A 12,737-nucleotide genomic window follows, 5' to 3' on the forward strand; every position below is an offset into this window, starting at 1 on the left:
GAGTGAACTGACTCCATGCAAGAAATATTTGGGACTTTTATTGTAAATGTCAAACGTGCAGGTATGTGCTAAGATACTAATCACACAATGCCAGAGCAATTAATTATTTCCCTACTTATCTAACGTTAAAATTAAAAAAAGTATTATGAAAATGCAGCCACCAAACTTGGGGGGAAAAATATTTAACCTGCTCTCAGTAAACAGTCACCTGTGTTCAAGTTTGATGTGACTGGAAGGCAGGGAGTAATGTACTATATAAATGCTAAGAATCATTAAATTATTATGTCCATAAATTATTGTTACTTTGGTATTATTTTATTTATCTTGTCTATTATAAATAGTCACTTTTGAGTAAGGAAAATGCAAGCTCCCAAATGGTTAATGTGTTAGCCTGTTCCGCTCTTGGCCCCTTGACATCATTCTGGACCAGAAATGAAAGATGAGATGAAATGCCATTCACACAGAGATCCAGCCCCAGTGGAGGCTGGCCAAAGCCAGTTGCTCAGCCTGGGCTGGCTATTTTTGCAGTGAAGTGCACAGTGAGCCAAGCTGGGAGGGAAGATCACAGTCCCAGAGCCAATAAAACACTCATTGAGCCAGAGAGACACACTGCACATAGCTGAACTCTGCAAAGAGCCTGTGAGTGAGAGTGTGTGTGTGTGTGAGAGAGAGAGAGAGAGAGAGACTTGTAAGTATCACAATGAGGGAAATTGTACACATCCAGGCAGGCCAGTGTGGAAACCAAATTGGAACTAAGGTAAGAGATCTTTTCCTCTTCTAAACAGTACACTCACTTAGTATTTCCTAAGAATTGCATGTAGGGAAATGTAGTGGTTTTTGAAGATGTTGTGTTTTGTTGTACAATGGTACCACAGCTGCTTTTTAAGCCCTTCAGCAGCACAAGGCAAAGTTCTGCAAATCAGCAAGGTGTGTCATTGCCTTAGGATGTTTTTATCTTGAGAAATTCTGGGATAATGGGTAGATTTTCCTCTGATATCTATAGCCATTTAGAGGGGGTGTTTTTCTCGCAACAAAAAGTTTGGACTCTGACTTGTCCTGGGGTCGGTGCATAAAGACTAGAGAACTGGAAAATTAGCAAAAGTTGCCTCCTTCTTGTGACCATAAAAGGCTTTTGAAAAACTACAAGCAACGGCCAAAAAATATTTTTTTTAACCGGAGTGGTGGATCAAAGAAAGAAAGGCAGCAAAAATAAAAGCAACAACCAGTAAAATAGCCCTGCAAACAGTTTGTGATGTTAACCGTTTGTTGTGTTTGGTTTTAAATCCTGGTGTAGATCTGCTGCCGGGCTTTTGTCTCTCTCCATCCCCACCCCATCTCCTCTCTGCTGGTCGGGCAAGGGGCAGGGCGTGGCTCAGAGACGCAGCTCTCAGACATGCCAAGAATCCGGCAGCTGTTAAGGCAACGCATGCCTCCAAGGGCTTCCCAATCCCTGCCAAGTGTGGGTGGGTTTGGATTATTTTGACGTTGGTGAAAGAAGGAGACACAGGGTTGTTTGTTTGTTTTGGTGAAAACAGATCTGCTAACGTCTTCCTTTAACCAAGTGTCTCTCCCTTTTTCTGTTCCTCCCTAAGTTTTGGGAAGTGATCAGTGATGAACATGGCATCAACCCAGCAGGAGGCTACGCTGGTGATTCAGCATTGCAGCTGGAGAGAATCAATGTCTACTATAATGAATCATCCTGTAAGTTTCAGAGTAACAGCCCTGTTAGTCTGTATTCCCAAAAAGAACAGGAGGACTTGTGGTACCTTAGAGACTAACCAATTTATTTGACCATAAGCTTTCGTGAGCTACAGCTCGCTTGTAAGTGTGCTGCCGTCACCGGAGGAGGTTAGGAGGGGCGAGGAGAGTGTGATTCCCTAACTGGGAGAGGAGGCATGTTAAAATGGTGAAGAAAGCAAAGGTTTACTCATAGCTTTAGCTACAAAACTTGATTAGACATGCGTGCATTGTCTTCCAATCAATCACCCATCCTAACATTTGCTGTGACTCCCTCACTGTAGGCAGCAGGAAGGAAATGGCGCAAACAGCTCTGAATTTATTTTTTGTTTGCTAGGAGTTTTTGCTGGTGAACATACGATTAAGTCACGTAAAAGTGTCTATTGATTGACTGACACTAAGCAGTTTATAACGTAAGCTTGTCCTCCCCCCCACCCCCGTATGCTGACACTGACTACGAGTTCAGAAGCTAAGAAGGGTTGGGCCTCAGGAGGTATGGGAAGTGGTGGTGACTCACTAAGATGGCAGTGTTCCCTGGATGCTGGGAATCAGTACCCCAGCATGGTGTTAGTGGGTAATGTGCTGCTGAAGATGTTTCCTCCCTGTGGGTTGAAAAACTGATATCTGGATCACTCGTGCACATTCAAGATCCCTGGCCCTTTTTGCAAAGTGCGGGAGCGTGTTGTTCTAGTCAAATTTCAGATCGGGTAATTCTTTCTACCTAAATTCCCCCTACAGTTTCAATTGGGTAAGACATTTTTCACTTCCTGTTATTAACTGTTGCACTGTATAGTGGTGGTGTGTGCTGTTAAACAGCGGCTATTTTCCACCTCCCAGAAGTGGTTCCATTTCAGTGGTGGATGTAAGTGGTTCTTTACATTTATAAAATATCTGGGGATTATTTGAAAAAAGACCCTCTACTCATGTAATATATGATAAACTGTTTACCAAGAACATATAACCTATATTTTACCAGATAATTGCATATATGGATATCAACTGGTAAAAGAACAGTTTTTAAAATGTAATTTAGATGGATGAATATGACAAAAACCAAAGGATTTTAAAAGTCAGCTGCTAAACCAGAAGTGATTTTTTCCTATAATGCTTGAGAGGAAAGACACCTATAGGAATACAAGTTGTATCAGGATACACGAGCAAGCTAAGAATGTTACATATTATGACATATAATTTGCTTATATATTAAGAAATATAATAGAAGGAATTTAGCCAAAATCAGTATACTAAGGATGTCTTTAATTTTTATTGTAGCACAGAAATATGTACCCAGAGCAGTCTTAGTGGACTTGGAGCCAGGAACCATGGACAGTGTGAGATCTGGTCCTTTTGGTCAACTGTTTCGACCTGATAATTTCATCTTTGGTATGTGGATATCATGTTTTCCTTTTAAAACATGTGCTCAATTACCAAGAAATTAACTGTCAAAATGTACTTTGGGGTAGAGGGGACAGAAGAACTTACTTTTTTTTTTTATTCAAACAGCTGTGAGCAGCCGTTAGTAACAAGAAGTTTGGTAGCTGAACAGTGCAGTTCAATTATCCAAATATCAGTCGTCCAAAAATCCAAAAGAGGGTCAAACATTGCTCTATTAATTACACTGACAATTTTCTCAATTACACAAACATACTAAATGTTTCCCATGACTTTCTGATACTCTAAATTGTGCTATATTCATTGAATTTACAGGGTCCCTGTACTTCCATTAAAAGGGTAGGGAAATTCTGCAGGGGGGAAAAGGGAACTGCTCTCTCTCACAAATTCCACTATTAGTTGGAACCAGAGTTTTATATAAATTCCATGGCCATGAAATTCTTCACCGACCATGGAATTTCTTACCTTTTCAGTAGGTCAGTGTGCAGTATAGTCTAGTATATAGTATAGTATAATGGAAGACAAACTACGTGCAAAGCAGATGAGGTACAACCACATACTGGTGTAGTTGTTTTTTTCTAGTAAAATAAGAAACCAGCTCAAATCCAAACAGAACTGTCACTCTGAAAGCAAACAGGGATATTCCATCAAGTGAGAATTTTTTTCAACTTTATACTTCTGTAGCACCTTCCATCTGAGGTTCACAAAGCACTTTACAAACACTAATGAGTTAAACTTCACAATACCCCCTTTCAAGTTAGAGAGTATTATCAGACCCATTTTACAGATGAGAGAACTAGCGCATCTGTAAGTTGTGTCCAGGCAGAACTGTCACTAGAACTGCTATCTCCTGGTTCTCAGTTCTGTGCCTTAACCACAAAACCGTTCCCCAGATTATTGTTAGGTTGCAACATACAAGTTGGTGTGCTTTGTCAACATAAGGAAGCTGTCAAACACAAGCATAGGAAAGACAAAAATTTAAAGGCCTTTGAAAGTGTATTGCCTCTTATTCCCCTCCTCAGTTGCAAGGTCTTGGGGTTTGTTTAGTTTTACACTACCAGCCTAATATTTAACTGCTTTTGTAACAGTATCCTCATTCCCTTTCCAGACATTAAACTTCCTGGAAATTATAGTAAAGGGTGTGTGTTTGTTCCTCTAAAATGCTTTTAAATTACAGTAAGCAGAGGTGGGTCTGAACCAAAACCAAAGATCCAAACAACCTGAAACTTTGGAACACTTTGTTTCTGAACCCAAACTTCACAACCGCTCCCTTTTTCAATAGTGGGCCAAACCAAACCCATGAAAATGAACTCACCTACACTTCTGAAATGTCTGAATCAGAACTTTGCAGCCTGGAACCATCTCAAAACACAGCAAAATAAATTAAAAATTTATTGAACAGCCCTCCACTACATTATACTCTCTTCCTAATAAACTAACAATGAGCTAAGAGCATGTGATCAATTGGTGTCCCATGCTGGGCCTGCTGCCAGCATCAGGCACTGTCCTAGAAATCTGGTGAATGGGTGCCTTAGAACTGAAATGGAAATCTACCATGTCGAAAGCCAATAAAGCTCCCCCCGCCCCGTCTTTTTATTTATTTATTATTTTATATCTGTTGTAGGCCCCACAAAGGATTCTGTGGCAGAGGCTGGTGATTCTGTATTTGGTGTATCTCAGACCCATGCTTATAGGGAGGGGTTTGTTCCTAAACTCAGCTTTTTACTTTTTTTAAGTCAGAACTTATAGTTGTAGCACATCAAAATGCTAGAGTAGGTTAGTTAAAGTGCATCAAATGCCTTAGATTTCTCTGTGCATGTCAGGCCTGATCCTGCATTCCTTGCACACCCAAAATTTCCACTGACTTTAATTTCCACTAAAGTCAGTGGGAGTAAAAGTTTACATTAACTATCCTATTGACCTAAAATATGAATAAGCACAAGGAAAATAATTCCTCTTTCATATGCTTGCTGGTTATAGCATTGGGCTGGAATGAGAAGACCGTTGGTAGATCTTTCTCCTCTCTCCCACTGGTTCCTAGTCCCAGTCTCCTTGTCCAGCCAGTCCTGGTCACCCCTCCTCCCCCAAGCTCCTTATCTAATCTCAGTGTCATCATCCCCCAACCAACTAGCTCCCAGTCCTCCCTGCCCCATTTTCCCTCACTGTCTCCCAGTCTCCTCACCCTCGTCCCCAGCTCCTGGTCTCCTTGCCAAACTAGTCCTAGCCTCTTTGCCCAACCAGTGTTCATCCCAGTTTAGCCACTCCCCCCCAGGTCCCAGTCAGTCTCTCTCTCCCCCTCCCCCACCATGCAGTCCCAGTCTCAGCAGGCTCGTTGTTCCAATTTATTCCTTTCCCTCTCCCCAGTCCGGCTTTTGTTCCCTTTGCGTTTGAATCAGTGCCCTCCTCCAAGCTGCCAGGGTGCCAGTGGGGGTGTGAGAGTACCCTTTCAGTTCTGATGCCTGCTCCCACTGTGCCTGGGAGAGTTACAGCACAGGGCTGGAACATGCTCATTTGCTCTGTGGAGATGACGCATGCACATTATGGTCAGTACTAGGAGCTGAGAGAGACTTGAGCATGTTCAGTGAGGATGGAATTTTCAGAGATTTTAGCTGCTAAAAATCAAATCTCTGAGCATATGCAAACTGATTTTTTTCAAAGGCTTATACCCTGGCCAAATGTGGGCAGAGTTTCATGAGGATAGCAAAAAGCACAATCCTGAGACAAAGGCCACCCCACAGTCAAAGCATGGGAGCACTAGAGCTGTTCAAAGAAAAGGTTGCCAGAATTTTTTTTAACATGGGCAAAACAATGTATTTTCCCCCTAGCCTCATTCTCAGAAATGGCTGTACAATGCTGGCTGAAATGTTCCAAACACAATTCAGCCTGGGGGAGACATCCACCCTGGAAAATTTCTGCCTGAACAGTTACAGTTTGGCAAAGTTGTAAGCAACTGAAATCTGGGTCTGATTGTGGGCATTGTTCCACAACCTTAATAGTGGGCTCTGTGTTTGACCAGTAGGCTCTAGCACAGAGGTGGGCAAACTACGGCCCGCGGGCCGGGGAGGCTAGTCCACAACCTCACCCCCACTGTTTCCCCTCCCCCGCTGCTGTGTGGGCAGCGGGGCTCCGAGCTCCTGCCGCTCTGAGTGGCATAATAAGGGGGCTGTGGTGGCATGTGCGGGTAGCGGTGACAGGTAGGGGATCCTGGGGGGCAGATGGGGTGGTTAGGGGTGGGGGGCCCGGGGGGCAGTCAGGGACAGGGAGCAGGGGGCGGTTGGAAGGGGCAGAGATTCTGGGGTGGTCAGGGATTGGGGAACGGGGGGGTTGGATAGGGCGTGGGATCCTGGGGGCCTGTCGGGGGCAGGCGTGTGGATAGGCGTTGGGGCAGTCAGGGGACAGGGAGGGTTGGATAGGGGGTGGGATCCCGGGGTGGGGCAGTTTGGGGGGGGCTTCCAGGAGGGGCCAGTCAGGGGACAAGGAGCAGGGGTGTTTGGATGGGTCAGGGATTCTGAGGGGGACAGTCATGGGGTGGGAAGTGGGAGGGGGTGGGGCCAGGCTGTTTGCGGGGGTACAGCCTTCCCTACCTGGCCCTCCATACAGTTTCATACCCCGATGTGGCCCTCGGGCCAAAAAGTTTGCCCACCCCTGCTCTAGCACAATGGTGTTTGGTGGTAAATTATAATTTACCACAGTCTATATGAGCAAACTGATGGGCATCTACTTGAGCCTAATAAACTGCAAAGTTTTGCATCATAGTTCATAAGCTATAACAATTTATCGTATCTAAGAAAATGAGAAACTGATCATTCAGAATGTTCAAAATACAGCAAAACATCTTCTAAAGTCCCCCGATTTAATATTCTATCACGAGAGAACAATTTATAGGCAAATCAACTCCAATATCAATATTTTAAGTAAAAGATTAAGTAATGTTTTCTTACAACTTGAGCCTTTTTGTTTTTCCTTCTGTGGTTTAATACTTTGTCATCAGACAAATGCAGTTTCAAAACGTACAGCCTTCTGGCAGATGTTTATTTTATAGTAGGTTATGTTTGTTCCCTCGATACATCCTTTACGAGACCAGTTTTCATAGCACTGGATTTGTTTACAAGATTAAAATTACAAAAGTAAATGGAAAAAAATCCTGCATTTGTTTGCATTATTTCACTCGAAGCTAAAAAAGTCTCCTATTGGTGAGCAGGATGAGATCATATCTCTGCATTGTCACAGATTTACCAACTCAATGAGATGAAATAGGTGCTCCTAAGGTCAAAAGATACCCATAACTATCTACATCAAAGGAGGGAAAATAAGTATAATCTTTTCTATTTAATTTCTTTGTACTGAACAAATCATATGCACCTATCTTTCCTGAGCAATTTGCCTTTTTATGCTTCATTCCCATTCTCCATCAATTTCTCTACTTATGTTTTATTTCCATTCATGCTTTATCACTATTCCCATCTCTGAGCCACATTCTGCTACTGGTACTCCTGGGACAATTTGCAGAGAAAGATACTAAACTTAGAATCTTTTGTTAGGATCCTACAAAATATATAGTACAGTAGTATCTGTTTGCTGGCATGCTGCCTGATGGGCTGCAGTATGCACAGCGGGTGTATATATGGCATGGAGAGAGAAAATATAAGCTGAGAAAAAGTTAGAGGCCCAATCTTATAGGTTGCTGAGCAGCAATGAGAGGTGCTGAATGCTCTCAGTGCCTACTGAAATTAACGAAAGTTGAGAGCACTCAGTACCTGCTAGGACAGGGGTTCTCAAACTGGGGGTCTGGACCCTGCAGGGGGTCATGAGGTTACTACATGGGGGGTCACGATCTGTCAGCCTCCACCCCAAACCCCACTTTGCCTCCAGCATTTATAATGGTGTTAAATATATTTTTAAAAGTTTTTAATTCATAAGGGGGTGGGGGGGTTGCACTCAGAGGCTTGCTGTGTGAAAGGGGTCACCAGTACAAAAGTTTGAGAACCACTGTGCTAGGACATTTTCAGTAACGTGCAAGATCAGACCGTTGGCCCCTGTTAACACCAACATGTTGATTCAGGCCAATCACTTAAGTAAAGAAACATAGTTTTGGTTACATCAAGTTAAATAAAGCATTGTATCTTGGCATAAAATCCAGTTTCAGAAGGTCAACATCATCCTCGAATGAAATGGTGTTCCCTGGTTGAAACCAGTAACTACATGAAACATTAACATTAACATTAAAGATTTGTGTCTATGATTTGGTGGCGTATGCATCATATTCTTTATAAAAAGCAAGCTTTTAAATGTGAACGAATGCTAGCTTTTTGTTTATGGAATAAACTGGATTAGGGGTATTAAAAGCCTCTACAGCAAGGAGTCAACTTTATTTCTAGATCTGTTTTGGAGAAGACAAAATACAGAGACAGAATTCACTGAATATAAACAAAAGCTTCCAGTAACATAAGACAAAAGTAAACATTTTAACAACTCAAGTTTTGTTAAAATAGCTTAACAAAACAAGAGAGTTTCTTCAAAGTAAAGCTCAAACCCCCAGTTCTCTATGAAGTGCTGCAATTTTAAAATCTAGGGCCTAATTCTGGATCTCACACAGTCATTTACACCAGTGTAAAGTGAGAAACTGTGTGTTAAATACTGCCAGTCGGTGGTAGAGCCATGTTTTGCAAGCAGGGAGGCAATGTATTAATGAATACACTCCTCTTCTTTGCCCCACCAAGGTGGCACTGACCACCCATAATGCACCCCCTGCCCTGGCACTGCAACCCTAATCCCTGCATGATGCTGCAGAGGGGAGACCCAGAGGAGGGGTGGGGGTTGGAGAATCAGCCTGTCCTATGCTCACCCAGCAGCAGTGGCTCCTGTCCTGTGGGGCTAGACCTGGCTCCCCAACTCTGGGCATTGCCACATGGTGCCTGGGTTGCAGCATCACTCAGGCTTGGCAGGGCTGCCCCTCCAGAGGAGCAGCCAGGCCGAATGTCAGTGAATGGCATTGTGACATAGTGCTAGGGTTGCCAATTTTGGTTGGACATATTCCTGGAGGTTTCATCACATTACAATCTTTAATGAAAGATTAATTTTTAAATTCCTGGAGACTCCAGGGCAATCCTGGAGGGTTAGCAACCCTACATGGCACATGGGGTCGCAGCACCACACAACCCCATGTGCCATGTCACAATGACTGGAACAGGAAGCTAGGCTCATCCCTGCAGGTCAGGAGCCATTGTTGCCGGGTGAGAGTGGGGCAGGCTCAGTCTCCAGCCCTGTGTGGAAAAGGTGCCACACATACATTTAAAGGCCACAAATGAGGGTGTCGATCAATCCCCCCATCCCCACCGGCCCCAGTGCCAGATGAGGATAGTTGTGTTTTGCACTCATTCTGCACTGGAGTCAGTATGGATACAAGATGCAGATACAAGGCCAAGGTCAAGAAAAATAAATGAATGGGCATGGAAACTGAAACACACCCTCCTATGCCTGGAATTGGGCCATCCACACCAGGGATGCCCGGATGAGGCACAATGGGCAAAGCAACACGTGAAACTTGCTCTAAAATTGCCCATTGCTACAACTCTTCTGCGGATGTATAGAGAGGTTCAGTTTCTGAGTTTTTTAATCTGGCACCTTTGTGATAAAGATCACAAAATATACATTAAAATGACAAGTTTCAGATCAGATTAGAACATTAAAAGGAATTTAGGTTTTAAAGCATTTAGGGAAATAAAAGCAATATTTTAATTAATATTTTTAAATCTTTCAGTGGAAACAGCTTATTTTTAAAAGAATACCATTCCCTCTGCAGAGACTACAATTCAAATATTGTTTATGAATGGGAACTAAAAAGTTGAAATTATTAGACATGACCATAAACAATGGAGAAACAGGCTAGCTAATTTTCACTATCCAAGCTGAGAGAAAAAGTCAGGAAGTAAATTCAACTGAACTTAGTAACCAAAGACAAAGTTCAGTTAATATTTGGAAAACCTAATTTCCCCTACAGGGTCCATCAGAAATCACAGGTGACATACGGTAATTAGCAATACTTTTCTATGCACTCATTGTCAAAAGATGCCACTAGTAATTCTTCTAAATATATTTGTGAGCAAGACAAAAGAGTTTGATTTACTAGCTCACAAATTTAGAACAATTCATTGTATGTGATTTGAGATCATTAAGTCTCCAACCATCAAACCCTATCAGTAATATTTTCTTCCTTTATCCTATATTATTTCAGGACAAACAGGTGCAGGAAATAACTGGGCCAAAGGACACTATACAGAAGGAGCAGAGCTGGTAGATTCAGTGCTTGATGTTGTAAGAAAAGAATGCGAACATTGTGATTGCTTGCAAGGATTTCAGCTCACTCATTCCCTTGGAGGAGGAACGGGTTCTGGCATGGGAACGCTACTCATCAGCAAAATCAGAGAGGAATATCCAGATAGGATAATGAATACATTTAGTGTCATGCCCTCTCCAAAAGTCTCTGACACAGTGGTGGAGCCTTATAATGCTACACTCTCAGTCCACCAGCTGGTTGAAAACACAGATGAAACCTACTGCATTGATAATGAAGCTTTGTATGACATTTGTTTCCGCACCCTGAAGCTCACCACCCCAACGTATGGAGATTTAAACCATTTGGTGTCTGCTACAATGAGTGGAGTAACTACATCATTGCGTTTTCCAGGCCAGCTAAATGCTGACCTTCGAAAACTGGCAGTAAATATGGTGCCATTCCCACGCCTTCACTTTTTCATGCCAGGGTTTGCTCCTTTGACAGCCCGAGGCAGTCAGCAATACCGAGCACTCACTGTTCCAGAGCTCACTCAACAGATGTTCGATGCCAAAAACATGATGGCAGCCTGTGACCCAAGACATGGACGATATTTAACAGTAGCAACAGTATTCCGAGGTCCCATGTCCATGAAAGAGGTTGATGAACAGATGCTGGCCATCCAAAACAAGAACAGCAGCTACTTTGTGGAATGGATCCCAAATAATGTCAAAGTGGCAGTTTGTGACATCCCACCCCGTGGCCTCAAGATGGCCTCCACCTTCATTGGCAACAGCACAGCTATTCAAGAGCTCTTCAAAAGGATCTCTGAGCAGTTCTCTGCCATGTTCAGGAGAAAGGCTTTCCTCCACTGGTTTACAGGAGAAGGGATGGATGAGATGGAATTTACAGAAGCAGAAAGCAACATGAATGACCTGGTTTCAGAGTACCAGCAGTACCAAGAAGCTACGGCAAATGATGGAGAGGAAACATTTGAAGATGATGAGGAAGAGATCAATGAATAAAGAAATTCTGTTTTACACACACTAATCTACATCAAAATTCTCAAATCTGGATTTTTAAAATTAGTCTTATATATCCATATTTAAGATCCATCCTCCTTTCTCCAAAAAATAGAGAGAGGAGAAAAAGTAGCTTGATTCTCAGAGGTGATGAGTTTCCTTCAGCTTCCATTGACTTCAGTGGGAACTGAGGGAGATCAGCACCTCTGAAAATCATGCCACTTGTATATAGGAGGCTAATTTTAGGCATCCAATTTTAGAATTTTGGCCTAAAAGTTTAAATACAGAGATCACTAGATTTGTCTAAATAAACAAAACTTGTCTTCTATGAAAAGTTGTACAAGAGGTAGAATGGGGATGGAAAGTCATTTGAAAATAGGGCTGTCCTGTTTTCATCAAACTGTGAACAGCAAAAATCTTGTGCGTCTTTGAAGTGTTATTCTGTACTGAATGTATAGTACTTATGTGCCAGGAGCGGAATCTATTCATAATAAAAGAAAATTTAATCATGTTCTACTCTTTTGTACAGTAAATGTTGACACTGATATTTGACTTTCAGACCTTTAACAGGAAATCTAAATACAAATGGCAAGTATCCTTTTAATAAGAGTGTTTTCAGGAGTCAATACTATATTGACATCAAGTGAACTAGGAACCAAAGGTCACTAGCAACCTATTCAGGAATCATACTGCACGTGATCTTTTAAACTCCTTTACCAACTTGTCCCAGTGTGACGATGTGACTCAGCAGGGAGGGGGGAGTGTCGACCTGGGAATGTGCCCTGGGGATGGGAGACCTGAGAGCCTGTCACCTGAGCCGGGAGGGGGAGGTGATGGTCAAATAACGTTCAGGTTTAATGTTTTCCATTTTAGCTCCAGCTATCTCCAGTTGGGGCCACTCTATGCTACTTTAAGGTGCAACATATCCAGACTTATCCTAGTGACACAACAGCAATAGAACTAGGACCATGTGAAAAGCACCATGGCTGTAAAGTGGGACATGCAGCACTACATCCACTGCAGATTAATTTAAGTCCGTGCCCAGAGGAGTTTGCAATCTAAATAGGGAAGTCAATACAACATGCAGTTGGACAGCCAGAGAAAGGATATATGCTAAAAGAAAATTCTCTTAGTATTATGCATAGGTGACATCACTTTCACAGAGCCAGGATAGCGATTGCTGCAGGCTTGAGGAAGTGGAGAGAAATATATATATAATCCTTAGAGACTACAAATTGGTGATTTCTAACAGTAATAGTTACTAACCAAGTTAAACAAAGGAGGGGGGAAAAAAGGCACCAATCCAAACAAAG

The 12,737-nt window shown here is 42.6% G+C and overlaps 1 protein-coding gene across 2 annotated transcripts; it reads left to right on the forward strand.

Moving 5' to 3' along the window:
• The first annotated feature begins 520 nt into the window (after positions 1 to 520).
• TUBB6 (tubulin beta 6 class V) lies at positions 521 to 11,925 on the forward strand. 2 transcript variants are annotated; one of them, XM_084621628.1, is made up of 4 exons: positions 521 to 757; positions 1,593 to 1,701; positions 3,010 to 3,120; positions 10,364 to 11,925. In XM_084621628.1, exons 1-4 carry the CDS (start codon positions 701 to 703, stop codon positions 11,425 to 11,427), a joined length of 1,341 nt encoding a protein of 446 aa, XP_084477754.1. In that variant the 5' UTR covers positions 521 to 700; the 3' UTR covers positions 11,428 to 11,925. The 2 variants fall into 2 exon arrangements, with proteins under 2 accessions (XP_084477754.1, XP_084477755.1); XM_084621629.1 differs by lacking the exon at positions 3,010 to 3,120 and having other exon boundaries at positions 738 to 757.
• The last annotated feature ends 812 nt before the right edge of the window (positions 11,926 to 12,737 follow it).

This window comes from Lepidochelys olivacea, assembly GCF_965140295.1.
Source record: "Lepidochelys olivacea isolate rLepOli2 genome assembly, chromosome: 2".
In the NCBI taxonomy this organism is placed as follows: Eukaryota; Metazoa; Chordata; order Testudines; family Cheloniidae; genus Lepidochelys; species Lepidochelys olivacea.

Bases quoted from the DNA above. Each gene is read 5' to 3' on its own strand.
- TUBB6 (XM_084621628.1), top strand. From the start codon at position 701: ATGAGGGAAATTGTACACATCCAGGCAGGCCAGTGTGGAAACCAAATT. The intron at 758-1,592 runs GTAAGAGATCTT...TTCCTCCCTAAG, and splicing joins GAAACCAAATTGGAACTAAG to TTTTGGGAAGTGATCAGTGA. The intron at 3,121-10,363 runs GTATGTGGATAT...ATATTATTTCAG, and splicing joins ACCTGATAATTTCATCTTTG to GACAAACAGGTGCAGGAAAT.